Source organism: Delphinus delphis, chromosome 14 (genome assembly GCF_949987515.2).
Source record: "Delphinus delphis chromosome 14, mDelDel1.2, whole genome shotgun sequence".
NCBI classification, from domain to species: domain Eukaryota; kingdom Metazoa; phylum Chordata; class Mammalia; order Artiodactyla; family Delphinidae; genus Delphinus; species Delphinus delphis.
Window position 1 is genome coordinate 34,181,843 of NC_082696.1, and position 17,193 is coordinate 34,199,035.

The 17,193-nt window shown below is 33.8% G+C and overlaps 1 protein-coding gene across 1 annotated transcript in view; it reads left to right on the forward strand.

Annotated features, from left to right (window-relative positions):
• The window catches only part of THEMIS (thymocyte selection associated), a 160,061-nt gene that overhangs the window by 51,014 nt on the left and 91,854 nt on the right, over window positions 1-17,193 (forward strand). Inside the window, exon 3 of the mRNA XM_060030534.1 lies at window positions 5,787-6,245. Coding sequence (XP_059886517.1) covers window positions 5,787-6,245 — 459 coding nt within the window. The remainder of the gene's footprint in view (window positions 1-5,786; window positions 6,246-17,193) is intronic.

The window sequence follows — 17,193 nt, forward strand, 5'->3', positions numbered from 1 at the left end:
AGAGTTTAAGTTCTCAAGTTTACACAGTGGGGAAAGGACTAAGGCCAAACTTAAACCCAGGTTGTTTGAATCAAAAATTCATACTTTTAACCACTTCACTTTCCTATTGGGATAGTAGTGTGTTGCTGGGCCTGAAAATTCTATTGCCTAAAGTCAGCACGAGCCAGGAGTAGTAAATGTGTGATATTTTGACGGTCTCCTAATAAAGCCTCGTGAGAGATTTGGGAGACCTAATGTCTGTGGGCGTTCTTTCCAGTCCTGAAACCTCTATGTGTCTTCTCCTAACAAAAGGGGCAGTGCTCTGGAGAACTCTAAGAGTCCAGAGAACTGTGCTCTTGCCAAGGTTTACGAGAAGAAGAATTTCTGACATCTTCTCGCCTCATCCTAGGTCTATTACTCATTCTCACTGCTTAGGAGAGAGAAAGGTTTAACATGAATAAGGATGTATGGCACTTTTAATAGTAAAGCCATGATTATAACAGAGATTTATGCATTGATATCAAATTATATCATTTGATTTCAAAGTCTAACATTATTAATGTAAATTATTTGTTAAATATCTCAAATGTATTAGATATTGCATATCACTCCTTTCAAGCCTTTACTGGGAAAATAAAGGTTTTTTTCATGCAGTGGTTGAACCATCGAGGTAAAAATGAATCAAAAGATTTTACGATTTATTCTTTTTATCGCCAGGTAAAAGAATTATTAAAAATTGTTAATAGCTATTATAGATCATTCTGATTTCATTATACATGTAAAGACATTCACACGTAGGAATTCTACAGCCACACTTAGCATCTAACACTTAACAAACTTGGTCACCGTCTTAGATATGTCTTCTCCCCCTGCTAAATACTCCATTAAATTACTACATAAAATTTTCTTATGAATTTGACTTTCCTCACATTCCTTGTTTCTGCTCTTGGAGACTTCTGTCAAGATTGTTTGAATCACTCATTAGTTGATGATTTTCAATAATCTCAGAAATCTGGAGAATTTTCTCACAGTTTGGACATTATTATTATTATATGTTTCATTACTTTGCTCAAGAATTTTGAGTTTTTTGCTTTGATAGGGTATTTCATGCATCTCGTTTTAATCTGAAGTTAAATAGAGATGCTTGAGCTAAGATTCTAGTCAAAATACCAGATTTGGGATAGTCTTGAAGAAGATAGTTTTTGTAGGATGTGCTGACCTAAGAATTGTCTTGGAAATGTAACAAAATAATAGGAAAATGTGGAATGAGAAACCTATATAGGCAAGTATAAAATAACAAGGATGCTTAGGAACTTGATTGCAGGACAAAGTGCCATTTTAAAGAGGCAGAAGCATACACTCACAAAAATAAGTGAAACACACTTTGCTTTATTGGCAGAGAGACAAGACACATGATCAAAAATATGTAGCAGTCTGATTTGTCTCTAAATCTTCTCCTTCACGTAGCTCAGTCCATTAGAAATTTTTGAGCAGTATCTCAAATATTTATGTATTTATTTAAAATTATGGCAGCTATGCATATATATGCATGTGTATTTGATGTGTTGTTCATCTATATCTCAAAGGCAAATTTCTTTATGATGATAGTGGATGTGAATCCACATGTTGATAACTTTAAAGTGTTAAAGAAGTTTCAGCCACTCTTCATATTTTATTAGACGAGAGTGTCATTGTTTTATTTCATAATATATCTAAAGAAGAGATTGAGTGAGAGTAGAAATGTCGACTTCATCCTTGTTTTTGTTCACTTGTGTTTATATTAGTTTTATTTTCAATACATGATTTCTTTGCAAGAAATGTGTGAAGCCATTTATCCATTTTGTGAGATTTACTTTATTTAAAAACTGTGATAATGTATTCTGGAAACCCACTTACATATGGCCAGGTGGTCTGGAACACACTCAAAGAACATGATCTTGTGGACAGCACTGTCAACTCCTTCAGCTTGTGCAGTTCCCAGGCCTCCCACATGCCTGTACCTCCAGGCACGTGGCCATCTGATGAGGAGATGAGGCTAGTGCCAATCAATGTCAAATATCAGTGAAGTTCACTTTCTTATGTTGCTCGTTTTAAAAAGTTCTAAGAATTTCTGCACCCAAAAGGAGGGTGAAAGGCTGGACAAACAATTTACGATTTACAATAATAATGAAAGGCTTAAATATGTAACCATGTGATTAAGCCCTTGAGCTTTAGAGACACAAAATCCTACTTGTATCTTATGAGCTGTGTGATGATAGAGAATTTATGGTATCTCTTCAAACTTTCCTGTGGTTATTTGTGAAGTGTTTGTTTTTTATTTCTAGCTACCTCATATTGTAATTTGGAAGATTGAATTCTATCAGACATGTAAATTTCCAGCACATTCTAAGCTGCTAATATTTTAATAATCCTAATTTTGATAATATGAGAGGAAGATGAGAATTAGTACATAAAGTTCACTCTAAGATTCCTTATCTCAGAGATAGAGGGAATATATTTGGTTGGAACTGTGAAAGCAAGCTAGAGATTAGACAAAGAGAAAAGACTGTGAACTCTTTTCACACATAACATCATACACAATGATCTTATGTATATAAATAGTATTGTGATACACAGGGGGAAATTTTAATTTTTTAAATTACTCCCTATTTATGTTAGAATTGATGAGATAGATAAAAATGTAGAAAAAAATCTGATGAGTGTAAATTCTTCACTCTGAACCAGGAAGTTATTTTTGCTCTTCTCATACTGGAGGGTCTGGAAAGGCTGACCAATGCAAAGGGAGGGCCAACCTGTGAGACCCACATACATATCTTGTGAACTGGAATAAACATGTTCTCATAGGAAATGTCCTTGTAAGTCATTTGTGTGACAGGGAGGTGGCCTGATGTGGAGGTAAGATTATGAGACTTGGATTTAAAAGGTCTGGCTTGAGATTCCATAGCCACGACTATGAAAATCATGACCGTTTTTATATCCCCCAATAATAATATTTGTTTTACTGTTCTTGAAAGAATATAAATGATGCATATTAAGAAAATTATTCAAGCTTGTAACGTTTTAAGCAAATTTCAATTGTTACTCTTACTATTAATAATAATGATTGCAGATCATTAAGAATTGGATAAAAATATAAACTCCCCAAAAGCCTGAGATTCAGGGACAAGATCTTAAAGATTAAATTTACTTATTGACTATTTTTCAACAGATCAACTAATTGCATTTCCTTATAATTTTTGTTTCTCAAGTAACGTACTCCTTATGAACAATTTCTCCTAGGTAAAAATAACACTAATATCCATTTTAATAGGTGACAATAAATTTGGAAATAGAAATCTATTTTCTTTCTGCTTTTTAACTTACATTGTGAGGATTACATATTGGCTTATTTTATTATCTCTCTAATGATCACTCAGCTCCTGAAATATGTTTTGTTTTGTGTTTTGAAAAAATAAATTATATTTTCTCTTGTATAAAACTATTATAACACTCTGAGAAAAAGATGGAGAAAAAATTGGTTGAATTTAAAGCTGATCATATCTATGGTGCTATAGTTTATTCTGAAATTAAAGTTCCAATATGACATCATTCACATATATATGTATATATACATATATAGCTGTATATACTTGCCCTAGTTTATATGGTATCGAGTGGCTGTTTGTAAGAAGGGACTCTTTGGACTGGCTGCAATAACATATAAAGAAATGTTAATAAAATATTTTTCCTGTACTCTGCCACTTAGCATGCTAAACTGTGTCCTTAATCATCTCCTAAGGGAAAACACACAGATTTTTAGATAGATTTTTCTTGCAATAGAGACATCCAACAAGACAGCTCTGAAGTGTGTGATTAACTTGAAATAATAGTGGCCCTTAGGGTTTCAGGCTTTTTCTACTTCATAACATTTTGGGTCTGTTATTACCTTAGGTGAACCCAATTCCCCAGGAAAGAAGATGCTGACTTAATTCTTCTGTGACTTATGTCATCAATATAGCGAGGATAGAAATGAAACCATGTTTCTCTACGCTTATGAGATTCTAGGTAGCTATTATTTAAACTTATTTCACAAAAACTGCTGAATTTTTTATACCCTGATGATGACTGTGGACTCTTAGAAATAAATCTTCACATGGAAACAAATGAGATTAAACATGTGCATGCACTTGCACACGGGCACGAGCACACACACACACAAATTCAGTTACTGTGGAGAATTCGAAAGTACTATTTTATTGGATTTTCCCTGATACAAGACATAATAAAATAAGAAGTTCCTTCAAAGTAAATGTTTCTTTGCCTTACTGTCTTCAAGCACACTATGCAGGGAATGAACACTATTCGATTTATAAAGGTTTTCAGGACAGATTGCACATGCTACCTTCCTCAGCCTTTGCCAGGATTGTATCACCCACTTTTTCAGGACATTTATATTTAAAAGTAACCAAAATCCTGTATTTTTTTTCATTTGAGCAAAGATCGACTAAAAAATAACATCATAAATCTTTGTACTATAACCCAAAATACACATAAAAGACATTGTAACCTGGTTAATAATAATTTGATACATAGATAAATTTAATTGGACTGTATTTTTGACTAAATGAATAAATAACTTTTACAAGCTATATCATTCTAGTAGGATTCTTTATACAGTGCCTTCTTAGTGTATGCTATTATATAATAATTGTCTTAATTTACTTTGAGGTTAACAAAGCAATTACCTAATTTTTCCTTTGTTCTTATTTTCTCTGGAATTTATTAAAATGTATTCAATAAATAAATTTCTGAAAGTGCTACAAAACACATGTGCTTATAAAATAAAAGCAAAATAATTCAAAGAGGAGAATGAAACTTAAACATGCAAGCATAAAAAGCTGTGTCTTAAAGAACAAAAATTCATTGTGTCAGTGACTATCCCAATAGTATTAGAGGAAAAAACTTGAAATAGTGAAACCATGGCAAAATTAGAAAAGTAATGAGAAGAATGAAAGATATATAATCAAGAGTATTCAATCCAGAACAACTACCTAACCTGGCATTTCTCAAGGAGAGTTATGTGGATCACTAATATATCGTGACATACTATTTTGTAATTTATTTATGAATGTTTCCCCAAGAGTTTTAGAATGAAAGAAATTTGGGAAATTCTGCATGTTATATTCCCCTCTTGTGAGTCACAGTGCATCTAAAGTTTCTGAGAAATCTTAAATTACTTGGAAATATGTAGATATTTTTTATTGTGGTAAAATGCATATAACATCAAATTTACCATTTTAAAGTGTACAATTCAGTGTCATTACGTACATTCACAATGCGTTACAACCATCACCATGGGCTAGTTCCAGGTAATATCTTTGTAATCGTTAATTTGACCATGAAACAGTTTCCTTCTGGAATATCTTTTAATTTTGGTGTTTCCAGAGAATATATATGTAAATATTGATCCAATCCTTTCATTTTAAAAGTTAAAAATGCGATCTTGAGAGATTAAATGCCCTGCTCAAGATCACACATGTGGTTGGGAGATAGCCAGTATCTCATGCAGATTGCATTTCCAAGAAGTGGGCCTTTTCTATCTCACGCTATTTCCCCCTTTCCATCTATGTGGCCTGTCTGGATCTGACAATCCAGTAACCTACAGAAAATACATTAAGATTTTACCTAGAAGAATTCAAGATTAAAACAAATATCTCTAATCTTGAAAAAGGTACATTACTTTTAAATGCTAAGTTTTACTTGTTTTATAACTCTCTCGCTGTGATTTTCTTATGAGAACTTTCTAATTCACAGAATTCTGTTCTCAGGTCTTTTTAAGATTGTGGCTGATAAAACTCCATACCTCACTATGGAAGAAATTACAAGAGCCATCCGTATTGGACCAAGTAGACTGGGGCATCCTTGCTTCTATCATCAGAAGGATATAAAACTAGAGAATCTCATCATAAAGCAAGGTGAGCAAATCATGCTCAACTCAGTCGAAGAGATCAATGGAGAAATAATGGTGAACTGTGGTGTGCTAAGGAATCATCAAAATCACTCATTTACTTTGCCTTTGTCACAAGAAGGAGAGTTCTATGAATGTGATGATGAACATATTTATACCCTAAAGGAAATTGTCCAATGGAAGATCCCCAAGAACAGAACACGAACTGTGAAACTTACAGACTTTTCAAATAAGTGGGACTTAACAAATCCATTCCCTAAAGGCTTTTATGGTGCTGTGATTCTCAAGCCTGTTTATGAAATTCAAGGTGTGATGAAATGTAAGTATCCCCTGAGAATGATGCTTTATGAACATGATTGTTGGCTTTGGGAAAGAGAAAAGCTTTAGTCTAAAGAATGGAACTCTGTCCCTGACTTGCCCATTAAGCCCACTGAGAGTCAGATTCTCATCTATAAATAAGCAAATCATGAAGACTCAAATTCAGTAATGTATGTAAGAAAATATTTTAAATTGTGTGGTGCTATCCGAATGTAAAATGCTGTAATTGTCAGGTACAGACAGATTAAAATATTTATTTTTATCACTGCCAGTTAAACAGGATCAGAAAAGAGCTACTTTTTAGAATAGAGAATTAATTGGCTAAAAAGAAGCTTTCTTGTATGGAGGTGGTCAAAAAAGAGGTAAGACACATAAAGTTTCTTTATGTGTCCCTTACTCCTATTTTTGTGAGAGCCTTTTTTCTTTTTTTTTTTTTCCAGCCATCCCTCATTGGTCATAAATCCTCCTATTAGCTTGGAGTCCTTCTGACTTAAGGGAAAATGATATGACAAATTAATTCACACATAAGTGTGGGTTTAAAAGGATTCTATTGAAATATAGTTGTTTTACAATATTATATTAGTTTCAGGTGTACAGCATAGTGATTCAATATTTTTATACATTATACTTCCTTTAGAATTATTACAAAAATGGCTATATTTCCCTGTGCTGTACAATATATCCTTGTTGCTTATCTATCTTATACATAGTACTTTGTATAACTTAATCCCATACCCCTATCCTGATCCTCCCCCTTTGCCTCTTCCCACATAAGTGTATTTTAATATGTAATCTTCATAAGATTTTTGCATTTTAAAATAGGAATAGCTGGAGAGAGCATTGTAATCCTAAAGAAATTAACACCTTGACTTTTTAAGATTATGTATGGCACATAAGCATAACAAGTATGGAACAAAGAGTTCTGTATTTGCAGTAAAAAGTCCTGGATTCTAACTCTGGTCAATAACTTAACAGGTGGTAGCTTTGGGTGAGCCATGTAAATTGCGTCTATACAAAGGGGATGATGATATCCCTTTTGTCTATGACTTGGAGTTGTTTTGAGAATGAAATAAGGTTCTATTAAGATACTATATGTAATACACCCGAGGAAAAAAAGCAATATGTAAAAATGTTTGGTCAAAGAGTACCCCTTGGATATCTCAAATTCTATTTATCTCTGCTCCCATTAATATTGTTGGTCACATGCAATTGTGAAAAACTTGACATGCCTTTTGAGTAGGTTTTAGAGCTATGTTAAATTTTGTTACATACATATATTTAACCAGAAATCAATTAATTCATTTGAGCAAAAGGTGTAGGTAAGGAATTCCACTCAAGTAGTGATTTTTTTTTTGTACTACAAAAAATTGAGGCCACAGCATGATTATTTTTTTAAGTTGACAAAATATTGAAGTCGCAGCAAACTTTAGACCTCACATTAGTGTTTTTTCAGTTTTCCCAAAATGTACAATCAAAATTGATAACTGAGTTTTCCTAAATAATGGATAGCATTTTCTCATTTTAAATTTTGTTATTTTTCTAAAACCATTGGCATCTCCTATCATGCAGATGCAAATGAAGGCGAACCCAGAACCTAAGCACATGAACAAGATGGTTACAGCATTTAATGAATTTAGGTTAGGGATCACGAAGGCCTTCACTGAGGAAATTACATTTAAACTAAGATCTGAAGGGTGAATAGGAGATGGGCAGGCTGAGAGAGAGGGGTCAACATTGGAGGAAGCAGGAAAGCAGGAAAGCAGGTAAGCAAGAGACTGTGGTTCCAGTGCACCTGGTGTGAGAAAAGAGAGGAGAAGGCAGGCTGAGACAGATATCAAAACATGCAATGGGGTAGTGGAATCAGTCATGGAGGATCTTGAAATATATGTTAAGGGGTTAACATTTGTCCAAAGAGCAAATTAATAATGGTTTTTCAGCTGGAGAAACAAGGTGGGAGAATTGTAATGAGGCCACTGGTTCTGTGGCAGAGTACTGGGGGGTTAATACAATAGTGATAGGGACAGCTCTTCTTAATGGGTATTTCAGAAGTACAGCTAGCCAGATCTGAAGGTCTATTGGAAGGGGAAAGAAGTTAACCTGATTCCCAGGCTTCTGGCTTGATCTGCTGGTTGAATGGTGGTGCAGTTTATTACATATAAACATTGACAGAAGAGCAAGGGATATTAACAGAAGTGTTTAGATGGACTTAAATATGGTTTCATGTTAGCTAAGGTCCCAGAAGAAAGTCTTTAGATGAAGTAAAATCCTTCCCCAAATGTTTTAGTCCAATTTCCATTCTTTAATGATATTAAAATTGAATTTTGATTTTAATTATTTTGGACCTTTAATTTCTTAAGGATTATTTTAAACATTAGTTCTCATTGTATAGCAATTTCAGGACAGATACTGTATGAGACTGCTTTGCATGTATACTGACTACAGAATATTTCCTGAAAATAGAGGATGGGTGTCCAACACAAAAAGTCAAATTTAAAAAATTATTGTTGTTATAGGCATTTTTCTTCTAAATATAAAATGTAAACTGTTTTTTAATCAATTGTGGTCTTGTTTTACATGATTCTTTCTTATATTGAAGATTCAAACTTGCCTTGAAGTCAAGGGCATGTTGCCTGCTAAGTTGTTTTCCAGTGACTTTGAGTGTCAGGCACAGTTCAAACTCCTCTTGACTTGAGTCCTTCTTTTCTAAAGTGACAAGAAAAAGAATAGGTCTGTCAGGGGTAGGAGATTTTAGAGAAACCTTAGGGGGAAAAGCAAGATGGAAAAGACTGAGAACTATAGGAAGCTATGAAATATTGATTTGTGGAAAAGAGAACATAGCAAGTAAATAGAGAAAAGAGGAAATATAAGATATTCTACTCCTAGTACTAGTTTTTAATGTTACTAATGGGAAAATTTAGGCTTTGTAAAAAAGAAATGTAGCACAAAGTGTTTAAATGGAATATTTGTTTTGGGAACTCTTGGTCACAGGCCAACCCCCTCTAACCCTTACCCTACATTTAATGATTTTTTAAAAACTAACTCTCTTTGGAAAAGAGGTATAAATAACCATCCAAGACCTCTAACTACTGGTTTCACATAAGTCATAGCAAACTCTGTTTGTGCCTTTAACAGGAAGATAAAATTCGTATTAGTGTAACAAATGGAATGCATAATATTTGCAAATGAAAAATGGAGCCAGCCGTTTAAAGCGGCTTCAAAAAAATCTTGATTTTAAAACTTTTTAATGGAGTTATGTTTTGGTGTATTGATTGATAAGTAGTTCTTTACTTGTGGAAATTTTAAGAGTTGGAAAGTTACGTTTTGCTTTAGGAGAAAAACTTAATGCCATCCAAATTTGGGAAAAAGTTTCTGCTCAAGTACATGACATAATTCATTTATAAACAGAGGGCTGAAATCACACAAGCAGAATGATGATATCAGAAAGGCAGTATCTGAATATTGTATAATAGGTGACAAATGAATAGAAGAAAAGAATACATTGATCTTTTAGTGTTCTGAGACTTTGTCTTTCTCTCATGTATTTTCAAAACTAATTTCCATTTTTATCAAAGTCAAAAGTGTCAAACAGTAGTAAAAAGACAAAGTTACCAACAAACCTTGTGCCCTTGACCATTCCCAAATTGCCCCCACATTCTGCTACTCTGAGGTAACTCCTTTAAATATTTCGCTCCTGCTTTCTTATATTTCCATTCACATTTCCAATAATATACGGATACTGCTATTTTTCAAGTGATCAGTTTTAGACAGCAGCTACTGACTTCCATGTGTGGTGATGAAGATTTAATGGTCTTATATTCCTACTTCCTCTTCCCTTTCCCCATTCTCTCAGTATATGATAAGTTATGGTTAAGCATTTGCAGTTTCATTATTGTGACAGTTCATTGCTGAATCAAGTGGTAGATAATGACCATAATTCCATTTCTGTATAGCTTTATTTTTCTGTAATAATGACCTTACTATTTCAATTCTTAGTTTTCTTCAATCCTCTCCTAAGTCTTGAAGTATTTTCCAACATCTTTGTAAAAGAAAACAAAAAAAGCCATTCATTGCAATTTTCCAGAGCCCAAACTGTCAAGAGATCTACCACTTCTGTTATTTTTTTTATCCTGAAGTATTCCTCCTGGAACCCTCCAACCTCATGCTCCAGTCTGTATTTGTGGCTCTCTAGAACTAATACATAGATGCTTGTCTTAGCTTGGGATACTATTATAAAAATACAATAAACTGGGTGGCTTATAAGCAACAGAAATTTATTTCTTACAGTTCTAGAGGCTGAAAGTCTGAGATTAGGGTGCCAGCACTGTGGAATTCTGGTGAGGAAACTCTTCCAGGTTGCAGATTGCAGACTTACAGTATCCTTATCCTTACAGTATCCTTACACAGAGAGCAGAGAGGGGAAGCAAAGCCTCTGGTGACTTTTATAAGGCCTCTGATCTCACTGATGAGGGCTCCATCCTCATGACCTCATCTAATTCTAATCACCTCCCAAAGATGCCACCTCCTGACCCCCTCACATTATGAAGTTGAGTTTCAACATATGAATATTAGGGGACACAAACATTTAGTCCATTACAGTGTTGTCCTGGGACTTTGATTTAACAACATCCTGGTGGTTACTCTTTGACTTGCTTCTGTGTTTACTAGCAATTTCTGGACTCAAATAACTTATTGTTTCCAGTATTGCCTTTAAGAGATTACATGGTATTCAGAAGTTTCACAGTAATGTGCTTTGTGGTAGGTCTGTTCTTTCATTGTGAGGAAAGTTTTCAGGTTGGAAATTCAGGTCCTTCATTTCTAGGATAAATTCTTTGATAATTGCCTTTCAACTGTTTTTTCTCTTCTCTCCTTCTGTAACTTCTAATCTCATGTTGAAGCTCCCATACTAATGTAGAACTATTTTCTTTATGTCTCTTTGTCTTTGGTTTACCCTCAGGGAAAATTTCTTAACTACATTTCCAACTGTTTTAATGAATTTTTAATTTCAGCTATCATATTTTTAATTTCTAAGAGTTATTTCTTATACCATTTTTTAACTGTTAACATGTTCTTGTTTTAAGGACTCAATATCTTATCTCTCTGAGAATATACTACTATTTCTTAAAGTTTTCTACTGTTCCTTGCATTTTATCTGCCTCTTTTGGCCTTTTTTAAAGTTTTAGTCTGTCATTCTTGTTAAATGTTTTCCTCAAATTCTTGGTGGTTATTTCCCATTTGTTCATATTTACGTGTTAGACACATTTTTAATTTAATTTACAAGTGAGCCCCTATTGATATACAAGCTCTTTGTTTTATGAATTTTAGGTTTCATTTTGTTGGCTTTTTCATTGGAGAATTCCCCAAATTCAGATCCTGTGAGTCTTTCCTCCAGGACTTGTTCAATTTCATCTGAAAAGAATCTTCTTGATACCTCCTGGGGGTTATGAAACTCTTGTAACTGAGTGGAGAAGTTGCTGAGGCTTTCACTGTTCCCCCATAGATTTAGAGTTCCCTTCTTTGCTTTCAGTTCCATGCTTCTCCCCTGCTCACCTATGCCTACTTTCCAGATTCTATGACCCTATACTGTTTCCTGCAGAGAGAGAGGTGGAAGGGGCTGTCACCTGTCTTCCCCAAATTAAAGCTGAAGACCTGGGTTTAACCATGCTTCAAACATTCACATAATCCCTTGTTTTGTCCTCTACCTTCTCCTCCACCTTCAGAGGGGCTTTATGCCTCCAATTCGAAAACTTTTGGGGAGTTGTGTGGGGCAAAAAAGGCTGACTTTTCACTGGACTCAAACTCCTTAGGCACATAGGCTTTCCTTTTTCTATTCTACCGAATCATTGACCGTTCTTCCATCTGAGTTCAATCTTTATCTAGTTTAAGGATTGCAGACATCTTTTAGATTCATTGAAACTTTTTCTTTCTTTTTCTCCTTTTTACCCTATGGCAAATTTGAGGGAAGAAAGAGTTGAAAAGCAACATATTTTACCCATAAACCTCACTACTTACTTAAATTGGTCCTAGGCCAGAGTTTTTCCTGGACCTAGTATAACCCTGAAAGGACTGGTTGCTAATATTACTAAGTGATAAGTGTAATTTATAAACTTAATTTTTTTAACACAACATAATTTTTAGTAATTTATGGAAGCATCTGAGTCAATTTCTTATGTATTTCTTTTTATCTTCTCAATGCTTGAGATAAAGTAAATGTTCATTATTCAATAAATTAAATACATGAATGAATGAATGAAACAACTAAAATAATTGCTTCTGTCTATATATGTTGTACAGTACAAAGTTCCTATTTAGGTATCAAGAAGGTTTTCTCACCCACCATATCCAGATTTGATTTGTTACAATGACATATTTATGAACTTAATAGCTAAGGAGAATGAATGTTCACTTTTTGGCACCAAAATTGATATCACTTATATTTATATAACAGGTTCAATTTTTATTAGTGATGTTTTTCCTAATGTTTCCCTGAAAGTACTGTGACATAACATGATCTTTAGAACCCGTGGATGCTCTAGCCAGCTTCCATTTCATTTTCTTCCTTTAGGCAGAAATCTTACTGCTAATAAAAACGTCAAACAGCAAGCAAAGTACAGTTTTTACTATATATGTGTGTATATATATGTATATACATATATTTATTTATTTATTCTTAAACTACCAATAATTAACGATTGATCATTCAGGGTTCTCCAGAGAAAAAGTATATAATATTATATAAATTGATATTATATATAATTGTATTATATTATCTATACATGATTATATATTAATTAGTTATTTAATTAATTTTAAGGTCTTGGCTAATGTAATTATGGGGGCTAATAAGTTCTACATCTATAGGACTAGCTGACAAGCTGGAAGCTCAGGCAGAAGTTTATGCTGCAGTCTTGAGGCAGAATTTCTTCTTCTCTGGGAAACTTCTGTTTGTGCTCTTTAGACCTTCAGCTGATTGGATGAGGCTTATCCACATATTGAGTATAACATCCCTTACTTAAAGTCAGGTTATTTGGATGGTAACCACGTCTACAAGATACCTTCATGGCAACACCTAGATCAGTGTTTGATTAAATAGCTGGCTACAACAGGCCAGTCAAGTTGACACATCAATGAAGAAAACATGTTAGTTGTATCATTCAGTATAAGAAAATGGCTCTTCACTTTTCTTAGCTTTTATAAACTAAATGAAAATGTAAAAGACAGAGTAGTGTTACAAATAAAGCCATATCAAATGCAAGGCTGTTCAAGGAAAGTCCTGATGATTTTTTTTCTGCTACAAATGTTGGAGAGTGATCCAAAAGGAACTTTATCTATTTATAAATACAAACAGAAGTAGAACCAGAGGAGGACCACCCAACAAAATGGAAATTCACTGTATAGCTTCTCTTAAGTTGAAATGAAACTGAATAAATGGAAAAAAATTAATTCACAGAATATTTGTAAAGAAAATTGAGACCAAATAGATGAACTGTAAAGCAAATTTTAATTTAAAAGTCTGGAATGAGGCAAGTTCAGAAATTATTAGTGCATTGAATAATCATTGTATAATGAAGAGTATGATGTGATGCAAAAATGTAAACAAAACAATTCACAGAATAAATGAGAGCTGGAGACAAAATTTATGAAAGCACTTTAGAGAAAAATAACTATAGTCTTGGAAAGTAAATTAAAAAATCAAACTTAGTGAAAATTTGCAAAAAATACATGAATTGTTTAATAATAATAATATAGGAGAAACTAGAAATTGAGAAAAACTGCAGGCTAGAATTTACAAAATTTGTTAAGAAAAAAATATGTAGAAACAACCATCTTGCTTCAAGACTTGAATAAGATTGTCTCAGTAGATTTCCTACCATGTACTGCTAATTCAGGCCTAATTGCAAAGGATAGGTCCTTGAATGCTGAGTTGAGACAAAGAGTATTCCAGAATTGAGTATTAGCTCTTCAAGGAAACATGCATTGCCTAACATTTACCAAGCTTAAATGTATACCTTTATTTTCTCTTTAAAGATAATTTTTAGTGGGGTCCCCCAAATTCACACTTGGCTAAAAGAGTTGTTGCAGTGGGAAATGCAGAAAAGCATCACATTATGATTAACATTAACCCTAACTGTACAGGGACTTTCCCTGAAAGAATAGGCAGAAAGACAATGTTTAATGAAATGACTCAGAAGCAGAGAAAAGAAAGCAATGCTACCTTTTTAGAGAAGATGGAATGGAAATCTTTTTCACAAGAGCTCCCTTTGGAAAAACAGAAAACTTACCCAAACCAGAACAATTCATGTTTACCCAGGAAGAAAATTTGGGAAGTGTAAACTAATGTTGCATGAATATATGCTGTTTTTACTTTAGATTAGTTTGAAACTGAAAAACTTGTAATAAACACCATCAGGAATGTCTCTCATGCTCCGAGTTGCTGTCTTCTTATCTCTTTATCAATTTGAAGTCAAGATAACTTTTTTTGGGAAATTTTCTAATTTAGCTCATTTTCTATAACCATTTTCATTTCTGGTGGTGGGAGGGAGGATTACTTGTAAGATAAAAATGCTTGTTTAAAAATGTATAATACACACACACACACACACACACACACACACACACACACACCCTCACACTGGATATACCAAAATGTAAGCAGTGGTAGTCTAAAGATGATAAAGATTGTAATGTTTTATCTCCCCTCTTATTTTTAAAAAATATTTTTATATAATTAACTTCTTTATAAGAAAACAAAAAATGTTGATTTATCTTTCTTTTAGACACATACTTAGATATAATGAAATTTGCCATAAAAATTAATTAAGCCTGTTTCAGTTTGAAAACTTAAGTATGTCATTTCCAAATTCTAGGTAACTTTTTAATTTTTGAAAAATTTATTTTATTTTTTTTTATACAGCAGGTCCTTATTAGTCACCAGTTTTATACACATCAGTGTATACATGTCAACCCCAATCGCCCAATTCATCACACCACCACCACCACCACCCCGCCGCATTTCCCCCTTGGGGTCCATTCGTTTGTTCTCTACATCTGTGTCTCAATTTCTGCTCTGCAGACCAGTTCATCTGTACCATTTTTCTAGGTTCCACATATATGCGTTAATATACGATATTTGTTTTTCTCTTTCTGGCTTACTTCACTCTGTATGACAGTCTCTAGATCCATCCACGTCTCAACAAATGACCCAATTTCATTCCTCTTTATGGCTGAGTAATATTCCATTGTATATATGTACTACATTTTCTTTATCCATTCATCCGTCGATGGGCATTTAGGTTGCTTCCATGACCTGGCTATTGTAAAGAGTGCTGCAGTGAACTTTGGGGTGCATGTGTGTTTTTGAATTATGGTTTTCTCAGAATATATGCCCGGTAGTGGGATTGCTGGATCATATAGTAATTCTATTTTTAGTTTTTTAAGGAACCTCTGTACTGTTCTCCATAGTGGCTGTATCAATTTACATTCCCACCAACAGTGCAAGAGGGTTCCCTTTTCTCCACACCCTCTCCAGCATTTGTTGTTTGTAGATTTTCTGATGATGCCCATTCGAACTGGTGTGAGGTGATACCTCATTGTAGTTTTGATTTGCCTTTCTCTAATAATTAGTGATGTTGAGCAGCTTTTCATGTGCTTCTTGGCCATCTGTATGTCTTCTCTGGAGAAATGTCTATTTAGGTTTTCTGCCCACTTTTGGATTGGGTTGGTTTTTTTTAATATTGAGCTGCATGAGCTGTTTATATATTTTGGCGATTAATCCTTTGTCTGTTGATTCATTTGCAAATATTTTCTCCCATTCTGAGGGTTATCTTTTCGTCTTGTTTATGGTTTCATTTGCTGTGCAAAAGCTTTTAAGTTTCATTAGGTCCCATTTGCTTATTTTTGTTTTTATTTCCATTACTCTAGGAGGTGGATCAAAAAAGATCTTGCTGTGATTTATGTCAAAGAGTGTTTTTCCTATGTTTTCCTCTAAGAGTTTTATAGTGTCTGGTCTTACATTTAGGTCTCTAATCCATTTTGAGTTAATTTTTGTGTATAGTGTTAGGGAGTGTTCTAATTCCATTCTTTTACATGTAGCTGTCCAGTTTTCCCAGAAACACTTATTGAAGAGACTGTCTTTTCTCCATTGTATATCCTTGCCTCCTTTGTCATATATTAGTTGACCATAGGTGCGTGGGTTTATCTCTGGGCTTTCTATCTTGTTCCATTGATCTATGTTTCTCCTTTTGTGCCAGTACCATATTGTCTAGATTACTGTAGCTTTGTAGTATAGTCTGAAGTAAGGGAGTCTGATTCCTCCAGCTCCGTTTTTTTCCCTCAAGACTGCTGTAGCTATTCGGGGTCTTTTGTGTCTCCATAAAAATTTTAAGATTTTTTGTTCTAGTTGTGTAAAAAATGCCATTGGTAATTTGATAGGGATTGCATTGAATCTGTAGATTGCTTTGGGTAGTATAGTCATTTTCACAATATTGATTCTTCCAATCCAAGAACATGGTATATCTCTCCATCTGTTGGTATCATCTTTAATTTCTTTCATCAATGTCTTATAGTTTTCTGCATACAGGTCTTTTGTCTCCCTAGGTAGGTTTATTCCTCGGTATTTTATTCTTTTTGTTACAATGGTAAATGAGAGTGTTTCCTTAATTTCTCTTTCACATTTTTCATCATTAGTGTATAGGGATGCAAGAGATTTCTGTGCATTAATTTTGTATCCTGCAACTTTACCAAATTCATTGATTAGCTCTAGTAGTTTTCTGGTGGCATCTTTAGGATTCTCAATGTACAGTATCATGTCATCTGCAAACAGTGACAGCTTTACTTCTTCTTTTCCAATTTGTATTCCTTTTATTTCTTTTTCTTCTCTGATTGCCGTGGCTAGGACTTCCAAAACTACGTTGAATAATAGTGGTGAGAGTGGACATCCTTGTTTTTTTCCT